The sequence below is a fragment of the Triturus cristatus genome, chromosome 6 (assembly GCF_964204655.1).
Source record: "Triturus cristatus chromosome 6, aTriCri1.1, whole genome shotgun sequence".
Taxonomy (NCBI): Eukaryota; Metazoa; Chordata; class Amphibia; order Caudata; family Salamandridae; genus Triturus; species Triturus cristatus.
This window is the reverse complement of record NC_140589.1, coordinates 1,479,035,159-1,479,051,335: the sequence shown is the minus strand read 5'-3', so window position 1 is coordinate 1,479,051,335 and position 16,177 is coordinate 1,479,035,159. Positions and strand designations below refer to the sequence as shown.

Genomic DNA, 16,177 nt, shown 5'->3' with positions numbered 1-16,177 from the left:
CCTCACCCTTCCAAGGAGGAGGAGCGGCTTCACCGCTTGGACCCTAAGAGGGCAGTGAGCTTCTACCTGGACAGGACAAAGGACTTCAGGGTTGATGACCAGCTCTTCGTGGGCTTTGCTTCCTGCAGGAAAGGTCGAGCGGTGCACAAGCGCACCCTTTCCAGGTGGATTGTCTTGTGCATCAAGATTTGCTACTCCCTGGCTGGTAAGGAACCTCCGGAGGGTTTGAGAGCTCATTCCACTAGAGCAAAGTCTTCCACGTCTGCTTTGTCTAGGGGTGTTCCTGTGGAGGACATTTGTAGGGCGGCAACTTGGGCCTCCCTCCACACCTTCGCAAAACATTATTGCTTGGACACCGAGGTGAGGAGGGACGGACACTTTGCTCGATCCGTCCTTCAGGACTTTCTGGTATAGAAGGGTGGACACCCTCCTCCGGGAGTGGGGACTGCTGTGGAATCTATTCACAAGGTGAGGAATCCACTGGCAGATGTATCCATCAGAAGAACAAGTTACTTACCTTCGGTAACGCTATTTCTGGTGGATACAGTATCTGCCTGTGGATTCCTCACTGACCCACCCGCCTCCCTGTTGTCCATCTTTCTATACCTGTAATTCTATACCTGTAATTCTATTGATGGTGTTTCAAATGTGTTTTGTTACTGTCAAAGGCATTATGTTATTTCTTGTGCCTTGCTATTTATTCTCCACACTGTGTGTGTTGCTTTGCATATCATGTACTGTGTATACTGTGTATATATTGCTGTCAGTCTGTCCGTGTGCCTCGAAGGCACGGAAAAAAGGGCGGAACTGACGTCATCACGCCGACGAGGTCTTCTTATGGAGCCGGTGACATCAGCGGAGTCGCGAGCGGAGCCATGTCTCTGTGACGTCGTCTTCGACCCCATCGGTATGGACTGCTACAAAAGTTTCCGAATGTTGCTGGCGCAGGGGATATTCACAAGGTGAGGAATCCACAGGCAGATACTGTATCCACCAGAAAAAGCGTTACCGAAGGTAAGTAACTTGTTCTTCGGGGACTCAGATGGGCGGAAGAATGGGAGGACCGCATCTCCCTATACGCGGATGATGTGCTATTATACATGGCCTCCCCTAGTCGCTCTATTGAGGTGCTCCTCAACATATGTGACCTTTTTGGTCGGGCATCGGGATACACCATAAATTGGTCCAAATCTGTCTTATTTATATTGTATGGCCCGCCGCCTAGGCTCCCCAGAGATTGCCCACTGCAAGTTGTGAACGACACATTAAAATATTTGGGTATCTATATAACCGCAAACCCGGATGACTTCTATACGCGGAATCTCATGCCTCCTTTGGAGCGTCTCAGACAGGATGCGTTACACTGGGGCACATTACCGCTGACTCTCCTAGGAAAGGCGGCGCTCTTTAAAATGATGGCACTCCCTCGGTTCCTGTACGCACTGGAGAATACACCATTCCTGGTACCCCCAAGCTATTTCAAAGTGATAGAGGCACGAGTTTCCAGTCTGCTATGGGGGAACAAACCGACACGTATTGCGCAGGGCAAATTGGTTAGAGGTTGGTATGACAGGGGAATAGCGCTTCCAAACATACAGTTATACTATTGGGCAGCACAATTGAAGATTATCAATCAGTGGATACACGTCCCACAAACAGACCCCACTTTTAAGGCAGACAGACACGGACTAGGGGCAGAAGGTATGATGTCAGCGCTGTATAATGAGAAACGACCCCCCACATTGCTTGGGCCCACAAAACACACAATCAGTTTGTGGCATAAGGCGCATGCAAAATTGGGTTGGTGGGAAGTCATAACCCAACTTACTCCACTGTGGGATACCAAACGGCTGGGACGGCTCAGGAATAGTAAGGAGTTTGCCCAATGGGATGTAATCGGCATATCCACGATGGGCGACATGTGGTGCAAAGGGGAGATAATCACGTTTGAACGTCTTAGGGAACAATACGAGCTGGCGCCCTCGGAAATGTTTCGTTATCTGCAGGTAAAACAAACGCGGCGAGCGGCCCTGCCAGCGGGTACCGCAGTTCCGGAAGCCACCCCCTTGGAGGATAGATTACTTACAGACTATATGCAAAGGCGCGCCACTTCCTTCACCTACAAAAAATTGGTCAACAACTTACCGGACCCTACAAGGGCACTCAGGGAAAAATGGTCTCGAGATGTTGGGGAACTCGATGACACAGAGTGTCAGGAAGCAACGGCATCTCCACGGGAGGTGGGTATACCCTCAAGGCTTAGGCTGATGCAGCTCAAAATATTGCACTGTACTTACTATAACAGGCTCACCCTCTGCAGGATAAGGAAAGCTTTACACCCATATTCCTTGAGGCGCTGAGGGGAGGAGGGGTCATTCTACCATATACTGTGGCAGTGTCCGAAAATTGCTGAATATTGGGTTAAGGTAATGAGGACAATATCGCAAGTAGAGGAAGTGTCACTGGTGCCAGAGCCCAAGAGGTGTTTGTTAAACGTGTGGGAGCCAAACGATCTTACACACCTAGCACAGGAATGGACTACTTTAGGAATAATGGTTGCAAAGCGTAACATCGCACAAAAGTGGGGCTCGGAGGAGATACCAACACTCAAGGCTTGGTGTAAAGACATGGACACAACCATGGTGACGGAAAAAGCAGTGTACATTAACTGAGGCTGTCCGCGAAAATGGAATAAAGTGTGGGGAGCTTGAAATAAATTCCGGGGATACATATGTGAACCTCCTAGGGTACAGTTAGACGAGGCATCAGAGGTAGAGAATGGTGGGGAAATGTAAGATTCATATGTGCGGTATTGTCAATGGTTATGGTCTAAATATTGGTAGTAGGCAAATTGCTGTAGTAATGTCTGTCGCTGGAATGCACTTATAATACGACTTGTCGTAATTGTGTGTGCCTTTCTAATTGTAATAATAAAAAGGTTTAAAAAAAAAAGAAAAAGAAGGGTGTGGTACACGGACCTTCTTCACCTCTCGTCGCACCCTCCGCTCCGTCTGCCTTCCAAGGCAGACCTCCTCTCTCAGATGGAGGGGCAGTTTCTACACCCCCACCTCCAGAGCCTGCACCTTCATGCCTGGAGATTGAACGGGGCAACCTGAATTCTTTTTCTCTCCCACCTGACGTGGTGGATGTTATTTTATCGGCCAGGCGACACTCCACCAAATCTATCTACTCCTACAGGTGGTCGAAATTTGTTAGATGGTGTGGAGAAAAATCTATTGATCCTCTGAAAGCGCATCTTTCTGATGTTCTTTGTTTTTCACTTCATTTGGCTCAGCAGGGTTGTGCTGTAGTCACTGTTAAAGGATATTTGTTGGCATTTCTTTGTTTGCCCGACCAGCCCTCTCTTTTTAAGTCTCCAATAGTCTTAAGGTTCATTAAGGGGCTTACTAACATGTTTCCGCCCACTCCTTTTATTATGCCCCAGTGGGTTTTAAATCTGGTGTTGACTTTTTTAATGGGTTCTTCGTTTGAACCTATGCATAGTTGTCCATTGAGACTACTGACATTTAAAACGGTCTTTCTAGTGGCTATCACTTCGGCTAGGAGGGTGAATGAGCTCCAGGCTTTGAGTTCAAAGCCTCCTTTTCTGACCATACATGCTGAAAGGATGGTACTCAGGACCAGGGCTGCTTTTCTGCCTAAGATGGTAACTCCCTTCCATCTAGGACAGTCGATTACCCTCCCTACTTTCTATCCTCCCCCTCACCCTTTCAAGGAGGAGGAGAGACTTTATCGTTTGGATCCAAAGAGGGCGATTAGCTTCTATTTGGATAGAACAAAAGACTTACGGCAAGATGATCAGCTTTTTGTTGGATATGCAGTATCTTCCTGTGGATTCCTCACTGACCCACCCACCTTCCCGTTGTCCACCCTTTTATACCTTAACCCCTTCAGCGCTGGGCGAATTCCGCCGCGGTGCTGAAGGGTTCGTGCGCGGGCGGGCCCATGACGGAACGGTTCCGTCATGAGCACAGCTCAACCGTGGCTCATGACGGAACCGTTCCGTCATGAGCATGGAAGGGGTTAAAAGATGCGGTATTGGTTATTTGATGTTTTTGTGTACTCAAGATTTTATTACCTCAGTTTGTCCATGGTTGACTTATTTGAAGTGTGGGCTTATAGGGAATGTTTGCTTTCCTTTTTCACTTTACACTGTTTGTATTTGTGTGAATACTGTGTACTATGTATGCATTTTCTCTATGGTCGGTACGCCCGTTTTGCCTCGGTGCCACGGAAAAAATGGGTGGAACTGACGTCATCATGCCAACGTGGTCTTCTTATGGCTCCGGTGACGTCATGCGTAGCTGCGTGCGGAGCCATGACGCTGAGACACCCTCGTTGGCGTGGAGAGCTAGGAAAAATTTCACGGGAATGCTGGTGCAGGGGATAATTATAAGGTGAGGAATCCACAGGCAGATACTGTATCCACCAGAAAAAGCGTTACCGAAGGTAAGTAACTTGTTCTTTAGGCTGATAGTAAGCCTCTGTCTTCCTTTTGCATGGTCGGAGAAAATTACCCTTTCATTTCTCATCCTTTGGATGCATTATGCGTTTTCAACTGGCGGATAACCTGCTGTGGCAGTGTTCCTCAGATTGTTCCTCTGACTGTGGCTTGCCCCGTTGTTAGGGGGGTACATACTCCGTGTGGGGTACTTGTTTGCTATTATATAGCTCTGTTATGTCAACTGGGCCTATGAGTTCCTTTGGCCTCTAGGCGTCCTCTGGTGCTCTTCTCTTCCGTTATACAGTGCTCAATGTGGTGCATTGGCGTCATCTTTACGTCATTGGTCATTTTGCTTCATTGTCCTCCCTCTGAGGTTTCGGGGTGTTCATCACGCTTCCATCTGCCATTACAGTACCAGATGTGTTCCTCTACAACGATGTTGTATAGTCGTGGCTAGTTTACCCGTTTTTGCTAGATATATCTGTAATTAGGTATATATACCAGTTCCATGGCTATTCTTCCTCCTAACTCTTCACCTCTCTTCGAGGCTGCAAGGTCTGGTCCGAAGTCTCCATGTTTCAGGGACCTTCCCAGTGATGCATGCGGCATTACCAATAAGGCCCCTTTTTGCGTCTTGCTTGCTGGGGTGGTCCCCCGGGTTTACGCTGCTCCCTTCTTCGTGTTCAGTTACTGAACGTTTCTCTCTTCTGGACAAGGGCTACTTTCCTTCCAGTCTGAGGGTGTGGTCTAACATTGTGCGATTATTTCTCCATTTCTACTCCTTAGTACTTTGGTGCCTCCGCTGCACCTTCTTTCGGCTGTGCTACATTGTATCAGCTGGGCATGCGGGACGACTCTTCTAATGTCAGTCATCCTAGATCTATGCCCTGCATGCTGTATTTCGTGTGTTGGTCCTCACCTTGTCTTACCGTGGCCTGGTCGAGCAGCCTTATGCTTATTTTAGCTACGTCACCTTATGGTCTCTGTAGCTGTTTGCTCTGTGCATGTTTCTGTGGTGGACGGCATCAGCGGGCTTAAGATTGTTACTATCTGATAGAGACTACTAGCCGCAGATTCCTTAATGTAGAATTATCCCCAGGCGTGAGACTGGACCCGGAAAACTTTCTTGCCCAGCATCTCTGCGCGCCGGGGGCGGTACCTCGTGACTCCGCTCCGACGTCCTCCGCAGGGATGACGTCAGCGAAGTCACATAAGCCCCCCCCCGGTGCTGTCGTCAGTTTTCTTCTTTTCCACGTGCAACACGGACCCAGATCGTATTCCTGGCCTGTTTCAGGCCTTCTTTTTATGCTTAGCGTTTTCTTGGGTACAGTGTGCGAATGCCTTCGGGCTTCAAGACGTGCTCGTCTTGCGCACGCCAGATGTCGGTGACAGATCCTCACCCCATCTGTATGTGGTGTTTGGGGGAGCACCACGACTCAACGGACTGCGAGGCGTGTCAGCACATGAAACCGAAGTCCCGGTGGGAGCGCCGGATGAAAATCCTTTCGGCACGCAGGTCCAGGTCGGCGTCGCCGCCGCGTCCGTCCCCCGCGGATGGCTTCAAGAACCGCCGCTTCCGTCTCTGACATCGTCCTTCTCCCAGGCCGCAAGGGCGTCACTCACCTGTTGGTAAGTGTCGCTGTTTGTCCCAGAGGCCCGGTTCCCAGCCTGTTGGGGGTGTGGGTTCTCCGCGGGTCGTGCGGCCCCACGCGTCGCCACCCTATCCACCGTTCCCCGGCGCGGGGGCAACCAGAGCCCAGATGGAGGCCCATGCGGCAGCCTTGCAGGCCTCTTTGGCTCTTCCTTCTTCTCCTTCTCTTCATGGGATGTCTGCGGATCCCTTGACACGTGTGGGGATTCCTGCGGCTCTGACCCTGGCGCCGACAGGTTCGGATTCAGGTTCAGAGGATGTGGTGCCGTCGGGGTGCGCCTACTTCGGACCACGGCACCTCTGCCTCGCCACAAACCCCGTGGGGGTCCCTGTGGTGTCGCGGGACGTAGCCGGGGCTCGGGCGTGTCCTTGAGTCCCCCTTCGTTCTCTGGGCAGGCGGCGGTCTTGTCCGAGGTGATGCCCACAGGCGCTGGCGGCTGCTGGCCCAGGCGCCGACACAGGGGCCGGGGCGTATCCCGGGGCCCCCCTCATCACTCCACGCAGGCGGCTCTCTCGTCGGAGGTCGAGTCGACGCCTTTTCGGCTCTGTTCCTTAGCCGCCCTGGCTCCGACTCAACCCCGGTCTCCAGCGCCGCGCGTTGTCGCAGAGGTCGTTCCGGCGTCCCCTTCGACGCCGGTCGATGTTGCCCTGATGTCGGTGGTGGACTCTACGGCGCCGGACCGACGTCGGGTCGTGGATTCATTTTTGGACGCCTCCTCTTCTCCGGAGGTTCGCAGCTGTTTGTTTTGTCTTATCAGGAGATGGGTCGCCGCATCGTGGCTTTTTCCCTGGTGTCTTCTAAGGACGGCTCTTCGCCATCTCCGCGCCCGCAGTCTTGGCCGGATGCGCCTCAGGTTCCCCATTCATCGGTCCACCCTCCCCCTTTTCGAGCTTGGCCTTTCCTTCCTCCGGTTGGGCTGGGGGACGGCCGCCTTAGCTTGCAGCTGTCGCCCACGGAGGAACTGCTTTCCCCGCCGCGGGGCCCTACGGAGGCGAATGCTGCCTTCGCTCTGGCTTTTTCCACGGCTACGGGAATCTTGCGCATGGGCAAACCAGCTGCCCATTTCCCCACGGATCATCTGCTGGAGGGAAGAAGCAGCTCCCGTCCACCAGAGCCCTGATGGAGGCTCTGGTGGACGGGAGCTGCTTCTTCCCTTCAAGGCTGCGCTCCACAATTCTCTTTTGGGGGCCTGGGGTCGTCCTGCCACGAGGGACCCGGTGCCCCAGTTTTTTCTGCACAACTACCGTCCTGCTCCGCATGATCCTGTCTGTCTTTCCCTCCACCCTTCTACCAGGGCCCCTCTTTTACAGACTACCTTTCCCTCCTTGCCCTCGGTGTTGTCTCCCCCGTCACGGGAGACCCACTGGTTAGATTCCTGGGGGCGCAACATCTTCGCCTCCTCCAGTGCTGCTTTACGGGCCCTTAACACTCTTTGTGTGTTGGCCAGAGCCACTTCTTGCTTATGGGATTCGGCGGAGTCCCTTATGTCTTCCGCTTCTCAGGAGGGTGCCTGCGTTGATCTGCGGCACCATGTGTTGGATGGCCGAGAGCTGGCGTAGTTTATTCTTCGCTTGGCTCTGGACGTTTCGGAGGTGCTTGGTCGTACCATGGCTACTTCGGTGGCCCTTCGTCGCCATGCCTGGCTACGGGATAGTGTTTTCCCTGAGAACGTTAGAGAACAGCTGCTTGACCTCCCCTTTGATGGCGCTCTGTGTTTTTCACGCCCCTGCGGATTCTGCCATTCAGAGGTTTCTTGCGGGGCTTCATCGTCCTTCTCCTCCTCCCCCTCAGTGACCTGACTGTCGGTCTGTGTTTTGGGAGGTGTTCTTCCGTTGTTTTCGTGGGGCCTTGTAACGGGTAGCCCAGGTTGTGTGTTCTATATGGTTGATGTGCCTTTGGGGTCCTTTTGTTGGGCCCTTGGTGCTGTTGGCTGCTGGTCCGGCCCTTTGTTGACTTGTTTTGGCTGTTGGTAACCCGGTAGGCCCTGAGATTAGGCCTTCAGCGTCTTCTTTATTGGCTGCTTAGTAAGCCGTCTGTGAGTTTTTTCTGCAGGTCTTTCTGTTTTGTCCTCTGCGGCGGACTATGTTTCCTAAGAGGAGTTCCCATAGTTCTTGGGACGTAACCTACCCTATGTGGGGTACTGGTAGCTATTATATAGCTCTGTCCTGTACTGGGGAGGTGTGGTCCCCTTTTCGGGCTCCTTGCTCTCCGTGGCGTCATAGTATGTTGCCACTTGTCTTGATGCAGCTTGCGCTGGGTCCGTCCTTCTCCTTGTCACAGCGTCGCTCGGCCGGTTTGGCCTGCGGTCTGCGGCGTCGTGTTATGGCGGTTCTGCGTTTTTGTCATGTGTTTTGGCTTGCTCTTCTGTCAGCTGCCCCAGAGGTTTTGGATTCCCTTGGCTTCTGTGTTCTGGTGGCCGGCTTGGGCCCGTCCTATTTCTCTCTCTTTCATTCTTTCTTTTCTGCTGGTCTCCTCCCCTTCTTCGCGGGTGAGTGGGTTTCTGGGCCGGCCCCTTACTTGGGGTGTGGCCTGGCCCTTCCTGGCCTCTGCTTTCTGCTGCCGTCTGGGTGCGCTGTTCCGTGATGTTGCTGCTGCTGTTTGCGGCGCTTGTCCGGCAGACTTGCTTGTTCTACTTCACCGCTATGCTCTTTGATGTGTTCCCTTGCGTCCCTGCCTCAGGTTCCGCTGGGGCTTTGCGCAGCTGTGCTTTTCTTCTACCGCCTGTGCTGTTGGCGGTGGAGCCTTTCCGACCCTGCCCGCGGTTTGTGGCCAAGGTGTATTCAGCTCATTTCTATCTCTTGGGTTCGAGGTGGCCCTTGTGATCCTTGATGCTTTTGGGGCACTGTCTGCCCCTGCGGGGTGTTGGGCACTCTCCCTTGGTTGGGCTTAGGATCTCCTGGCCTTTTCATTCTTGTCCTTGTGACATGTCCCCTTCTGGGGCCCTGGGTCTCTCCAGGTGGGGAGGCTCTCTCGCAGCCCCTCCTTCCTTCTGGGTATGCCTAGGGCATCTATTCTACGTTAAGGAATCTGCGGCTAGTAGTCTCTATCAGATGTACAAGTTACTTACCTTCGGTAACGATGTATCTGGTAGAGACGATTCTAGCCGCAGATTCCATCACGACCTGCCCTTCCTCCCTGTTCTGCGAGGACCCTCAGCTTGGTTTTCTGCGCGCGCCTCCCTCTGGGTGGTTTGTCTTCTGTGGGGGTTCTTTTCGTTTTCTTTCCATCAGGCTCCCTCCAGCTGGTTTCTCTCCAGTGTAGGGGCCTGCTGTTGCTCTTTTTTCCCTTTGTTGTTACAGTTTCTGATCCCCTTGCGGTCTGCTACGTTGGGGGTTCTTTGGCCTGTCCTTGGCCCCCTGCTCCTTTCAGGGGCTATGGCCCTCCTTGACTGTGTAGTCTGGGGGTGGATGGCTGTTTCTCCTCTGTTCCGGGCTTGTGGCCCTTCGCTGTGTGGTCTGGAGTTGCAGTCTCTCTCTCTTTCTCTTATGGCGCTTCCAATGCTTGTGCCTCCAGACTGGCTATCACATTGGCTTGTGCGGTAGTTCCACTGGGTGGTTCTTTACGCCTTCCCTGCTGTGGCTTTGCTGCTGTGGCATTCTGATACTTTGGTACTGCCTGGTGCTCTCACCTTGGCTTGCACAGTTGTTCCTCAGAGGTGCTCTGCTTTTTCCCTGCTTTGGCTTTCCTGGTGTAGCCTCTTGGCGCCTTGGTGCCACCGGGTGCTGTTCCTCACCTTTTGTCTCTCTCTTCTTGTGTCTCTGGTTTTTTCGCACACTGTTCCCATGTTCTCCTCAGTTTTGTTGGGATAGCTCCGCGTTGTGGTGTGGAAAAGTTCTCCGAAGCAAAATGACGTCAGCGTGCGGAGGACATCGGGCGGAGTCGCGAGGTACTGCCCCCCCTGTGCGCAGAGATGCTGGGCAAGAAAGTTTTCCGGGTCCAGTCTCACGCCTGGGGATAATTCTACGTTAAGGAATCTGCGGCTAGAATCGTGTCTACCAGATACATCGTTACCGAAGGTAAGTAACTTGTACGTTCACCCCTGTTCCCCCTTTTGGGACTGGGTGTGCGCTTGGCATGTTTCTTGTCTTCGCCTACAATTCCAGGAACATTGCTAATTCTATCTCTTGACCTTTGGTTCTTGACTGTAGCCTCTCCAGCCTTCCTTCCGTGGGCTAGCCTGGTAGGCTCTGGTTGCATCTCTTCATGTTTCTTCTCAACCATTGGTCGTTGTTCACATAGTGCGCCATTACGCTGAGAGTGGTCCTTCCTCCTCTCTCTTTCTTTTGTTCTGGTATATGGCTGGTGCTGTTTCTACCTTTCATGCTTATATAGGTATGGTGTAGCACCATTATGGCATTTTTAGGATGTCTTGCATCCCGTTATCTTTTGCACTTTCGAGCTATTTGGGTTGCTGTCTAGCTGTTCCGCCACAGCCTTCCCCATTGTCCGTCACTCTGTTGCCAGCTCAAATGTTTGGCGCTTTCTGTTGTCCTGTCGCAGACCCACCTCCCCTTTGGGGTATGGCTGTGGTATCTATTCTAAGTTAAGGAATCAGCGGCTAGATGTCTCTAGCAGATGTACGAGTTACTTACCTTCAGTAACGATGTATCTGGTAAAGACGTTGTCGAGCCGCAGATTCCTTAACGCCCACCCAGCCTCCCCGTTCTGCGAGGACCTTGCCTAGTGGGGTTCTCCGTTGGCCCCCCTTTTACAGTTGGCATTGTTTTTTTCTCTCATGGGTGCTCACAATGTTGCATCTCTTTGAGATTTGCCATAATACAGCTCACTCCCTCTCAGGGGTTTCTGTTACCATAATAAAGTTCTCTCCCTCCCAGGGGTTCATTACCTGTAAAATGATGCCTTTTTGATTGACCTTCACCAGGAGATTCCTCTTCATTTCTTATTCTCTCCTGCTGCCTTCCCGCCTTCTCTATTGGCTCAGGGTTCTGGTCTCGTCTACAGTAGTCTTCTTGGGGATCTGTTCACCTCTGTTTCAGACCTCCATTACTATAGGCGCAGTGCCAGACTTTTCATACCTTACTGCGGTGGTCTGTTGTTCTCTCTGTGTTCCGTACTTGCTGGACGGCACAGTTCTACATGGTACTGATAGTCTAATTTTTTCTGTAGTTCTGCATGGTAATAACAGTCTATTTCTGTCTGTTGAGATATTCTTCCCTTGTTGCACATGGGAAGGGTCTTCGCTTAGCTTGCGAGGTTCTTTCACACAGCTTCTTCACTTATATGTAGGCTGTGTCTAATTTCTTTTACGATGGTGTCTTGCACTATCCTCCTTATTTATTTATGGATTTTCATCCATCGCACACTGTTCCCATACTTTCACAGTTTTTTATTGGTGGCTCCGCGTTGTCGCGGAAAAGCTTCTCCGAAGAAAACTGACGTCAGCGTGCCAGGAGGGACTTATATGACCTCTGTTAGAATCCGGGGTCTCTGGCTGGCGCAGGTATGCACTTGCGACAAGCAAGGACCCTTTCCTCTAAGTCAGGGCAAAGGATTACTCGTGAAAAATAACCCCTGCTCACCCTCTAGGTAACGTGGCGCGAGCAGTCAGGCTAGATTCCAGAGGGCATTAGGTTAAGCATTCAAGGCGTCCCACAATAACCACCAACACACCACACAGAGACACAAGGCTGTATTTATAAAAATAAATTTCTTTATATAAAGTTCTTCAAGCAGGCTTTAAAAATACAGTTCTTCACTTAAAATGAGGTTCCAGTTACTTGTGATTATTTTCAGGGAGTCCACAGTTCTCAAAATGGTCACTTTTGGTGCAATCTGCACCTTCTGGGGGCCTGTGCGCCTCGTAGGGCCTTCTGTACGCTTCGTACCAGTTTTTGGACTCGTCGTGCCGTTCCTCGCGCTTCCTGCGTGAGCACGCGTACTAGGACTCAAGCCGTACGGACCGTACCTTCGTAGGTACGCGTCGTACGAGTCCGGTACGCACCTTCCCGCGTGAGCAACGTGTATATCTTCAACGCTGGACGGACCGTACAGGCGCAGGAACGCACCGTACGAGCTGGGGACGAACCGCACAAAGTCTCACGCTTCCCGCGTGAGTCGCGTAGCGGTACGATAGCGCAGTACGGGCCGTACACAGGAAAGTACGGTTCGTACGACGGCGCTTGGGCTCACAGTACCTTATTTCTTGGGGGCAATGTTCGTGGCGGCCTCAGAAGTCCGTTGAGGGGCGTCCCACGTCGCATTGCAGTCCCGCTTGGGCAGTGGACGACGATGCTTCATGGGGCGCTTCAGGACGTCGCAGCCCACCTCGGGGGTCAGAAGCAGGAGGGGCAGCTCGGGGGTGATTTCTCAGCGCGGCGCGCTGTCGGCTTCGTCCAAATCGCCGAACCAGTGTGCCGCCTGTCCTCACAGTGGTCTCTACGGCCAGGGGGTCGCAGAGGCTCGGCGCTTGGGCACAGGCAGTCTCTTCCTTACGTTGCGAGCTCCGGCTCGAGGGGGCAGTTGTTTGCTTTGCTCAGGCCAGGCAAGGCCTTTACGGTGCTCACAGCAGCACAAACGATTCAGGAGACGCGTTGCTCAGCGAGAGGGGGCACACAGGTTCTCTGGGGTCAGCGTTGCAAATCCAGCCACAGCAGCTTCCTCTTCTTCCAGGGGAGGGTAGCGCCCAATGTTCCTGGGGCGCAGTTCAGGGGGCAAGTTCACAAGCAAGCCCTTGGAGATTGTTTAAAAGCACAAGTTGAATTCAAAGTCTTTCAGTCTTTTCCTCCTCTCCTTCAGCAGCAAGGCACCCACCACAGGCCAGTCTCTCAGGCTTAGAGACAGTACTCCTCCATGCAGCTTTCCCAGGTCCTTCTCTTCGGGCAGAGGTTCTTTTTGGTGCAAACAGGATCTGATTTCTTAGGAGCAGGGCTCCTTCTTTTATACACAGTTTCTTTTGTTCTTTGTCGCCAGGGGGCCTGTGCCTGGCTCAGTCTGGTTTTGGAGCACTTTGTTGTGGTGACTCTGCTCTTTCCTTTCAGTGCACAGGACAGAGACATCAGCCGCTCCACAGGGGGCGGAGCCATCATTGTGGTGGCAGAGCACAGGTCTATTCAGAGTCAAGGTGTACTCCTCCCACCCATCCTGGTGTAATCTCTCTACCCACCACCTGGCAGCCAGCCTGTCTCCTGGAATTCCCCAGCCTTGCCACTCACTGAAACTAGGCAGCACACACACACACAGCAGAGGCGGACTGAAATGGCTAAGCAAGTAAATACTAACTTTCTAAAAGTAGTATTTACAAACACAGGATATTAAAATAAACTTTACTAAAAGAAGTATTTTATTATTCTGAGTTCAGGCATACTAAACTTGACTTTCTACCATGCTCTCTGAGTCCGCTGGGATTATAGCGTGTAATAATTCCAGCAGCCCATTCTGGCCTATGGAGAGCAGGTAGCCTTCAATAGTGAAAAACGAAAATGGCTGAGGTTCACTATTAGGACATGCCACACACATCAGGGCATGTCCTACCTTAGGCCTACAATGCACCCTGCCCTTGGGCCTACCAGAGGGGTGACTAATATGTAGTTATGGGAAGGTTTAGGGACTGGCAAGTAGGTGCACCTGCGCAATCAGCGCAACAGTACCAGACTGCACGCAGGTTCTGCAATGCCAGACCCTAGACACATTTTTCTAGGCCGCTTCTGTGGGTGGCACAACCAGTGCTGCAAGCCCACCAGCAGCATTTGCATTTACAAGCCCTGGCACTCCTGGTGCACTTTACTAGGGGCTGATAGTAAACCAAATAAGCCAAACATGGACACCAATCAATGTATACACTTTTTCAAAGGGAGCACTCACTGTGGCACTGATTAGCAGTGGCACAGTGCCCTGAGCAGCTAACACCAACAAAACACATGAGGCCCATCAGCAAAAAGTGGAAGGGAAACTCACGCCAAGGTGCCAGGTCTAACAACCTCGCTGACGTCACATGTGTGGACGACGTCAGGGCGGGGTTGTGTGGCGCCATCCCCCGGCGCGCAGAGGTGCTGCTGCAAAAGAGTTTTCCGGATCCAGTCTGACGCCTGGGGATATTCTTAGTTAAGGAATCTGCGGCTAGACAACGTCTCCACCAGAAACATCGTTAACGAAGGTAAGTAACTCTTACGTTGAACCGAATTTATCTTTCCCCTCCAAGAAAGGGTGCATTAATTTGCTTTAAGAGACAAGATCAACTTACATATGGGAATATTGTAGATGCATATATAATCATTAAATTGTGTGATATAAAATTATTTTATTGCTTCTGAATTTTTTTTTCAGGGTTTGTTCAGGCACTTTGATGATGCCTTTTTGCCTGTACTGAAGCCTCATATGGAACGTTTGGTTTTGGACTCTCATGAAAGCACCCAGCGCTGTGTAGCTGAAATTACTGCTGGTTTAATCAGAGGTTCCAAGCACTGGACATTTGAAAAGGTATAAGCAACTACAAACAAGTTAAAATGCTGTCTTATCAACTTATCAAAGTAAAGCTCTGTCATGTACTAGTGTTGCATTTTTTTTGTCAATGATTGAACCTATATAATGAAATATCTTCAATGTATGTATATAAATGTGTATATTTACTATTCACCCCACATTTGCCTAATTATATGTGTATGCGTGTGTGTATGTATATATATGTATGTGTATATGTGTTTGTATATATATGTGTATGTATGTATATATGTGTGTATATATATGTGTGTGTGTGTATATATATATGTATGCGTGTGTATATATAAATATATCTAAATTCACTTAAAAAACCATAGGTTTCACACATGTTATAGTTAGCTGGGCATTTCACTCGTGAAAAACCATTGAAATTTCCACGTTATAGTTAGTGCAGGCAACTATAACTCACGCGACCGTAATCCTCTGCTGATGACGTCAGATATTACATCACTGATGACATATGTGTTTTTCTGAAAAAAAAATATTTGTAATATATGTATAGCTAAAAATTAATGGAAGAAGACATGGGTAAATAAGTGTCTAAATACAGTATTAGCATCAACAGAGGATTGAGGTCGCGTGAGTTATAGTTGCCTGCACTAACTATAACATGGAAATTTCAATGGTTTTTCACGAGTGAAATGCCCAGCTAACTATAACATGTGTGAAACCTATGGTTTTTTAAGTGAATTTGCAAGGTTTTTTAAATGCTAATTCCTAACTATAACGTGTGTTTTCAGTGAATTTGTACGGTTTTTTAAATGCTAATTTATGTATTTATTTATCTTTTTAAAGTTTTTCCACCGTGCGCGCACCGTGCGCGCACGGTGCACTTCGCGTAGTTCGCGGAATTTTTCCGTTTCTACCGTGCGCGTACGCTACGCGCACTCCGCGATTTTTCGTAAAAAAATTAAAATACATTTTTGCCCTTGGGGGTCCTTCTGGGACCCCCTGACCAAGGCTAGGGGGTCAGGAACTGTCCAGCCTGCCCCCTTTTCACGTTATCTACCTTTGTTTTTCACCCCCTCAGACTGCGAGAGACAAAATGTCGGCCGACACTTCCTGGTTTCGACCGATTCGAATGTTTACTAAGATCTAACAACCAATCAGAATCGCGCTCGCGCACGGCAGCGTGCGCGTACGGTAAGCTTACGGTACGCGCTCGGAGCGCGCCTATAGATTTATATATTGATTTAAATGCTATTTTCTCAGGAAATACTGAACAGATTTACACCAGACCTGCAAAAGGCACATCCCTGACCTGAGGACTACCTCTCTGCCAAATTTCAAGTAATTCTGTTCAGCCGTTCAGGCTGCAGCTTGGACTAAAGGTCCTATGGAAAAATGCATGGGGAAAACACGTTTTGGGACCCCCCCTTTTTCTCAGCCCCCGCTTGACGAATCCCCCCGAGACTTTCAGGGAAGGAGCGGAGCGGAGCGCCCCACCAATTTTGAAAATTTCGCGAGGATTCGTCAATCGGCGCCAAAGTTATTCAAAATAGAATGTTGCGGATTTCCTATGGAAACACGGTCCTAACTATAACTATCTACTGGCGACTGCCAGTAGATAATGTATGCGTGTGTATATATATATGTGTGCGTG

The 16,177-nt window shown here is 50.7% G+C and overlaps 1 protein-coding gene across 2 annotated transcripts in view; it reads left to right on the top strand.

The window, feature by feature from the left end:
* PSME4 (proteasome activator subunit 4) overlaps positions 1 to 16,177 on the top strand; it is a 1,714,764-nt gene that overhangs the window by 1,065,446 nt on the left and 633,141 nt on the right. For both annotated transcript variants that reach the window (XM_085612595.1, XM_085612594.1), the window contains one exon: positions 14,401 to 14,553. In XM_085612595.1, coding sequence (XP_085468721.1) covers positions 14,401 to 14,553 — 153 coding nt within the window. The remainder of the gene's footprint in view (positions 1 to 14,400; positions 14,554 to 16,177) is intronic.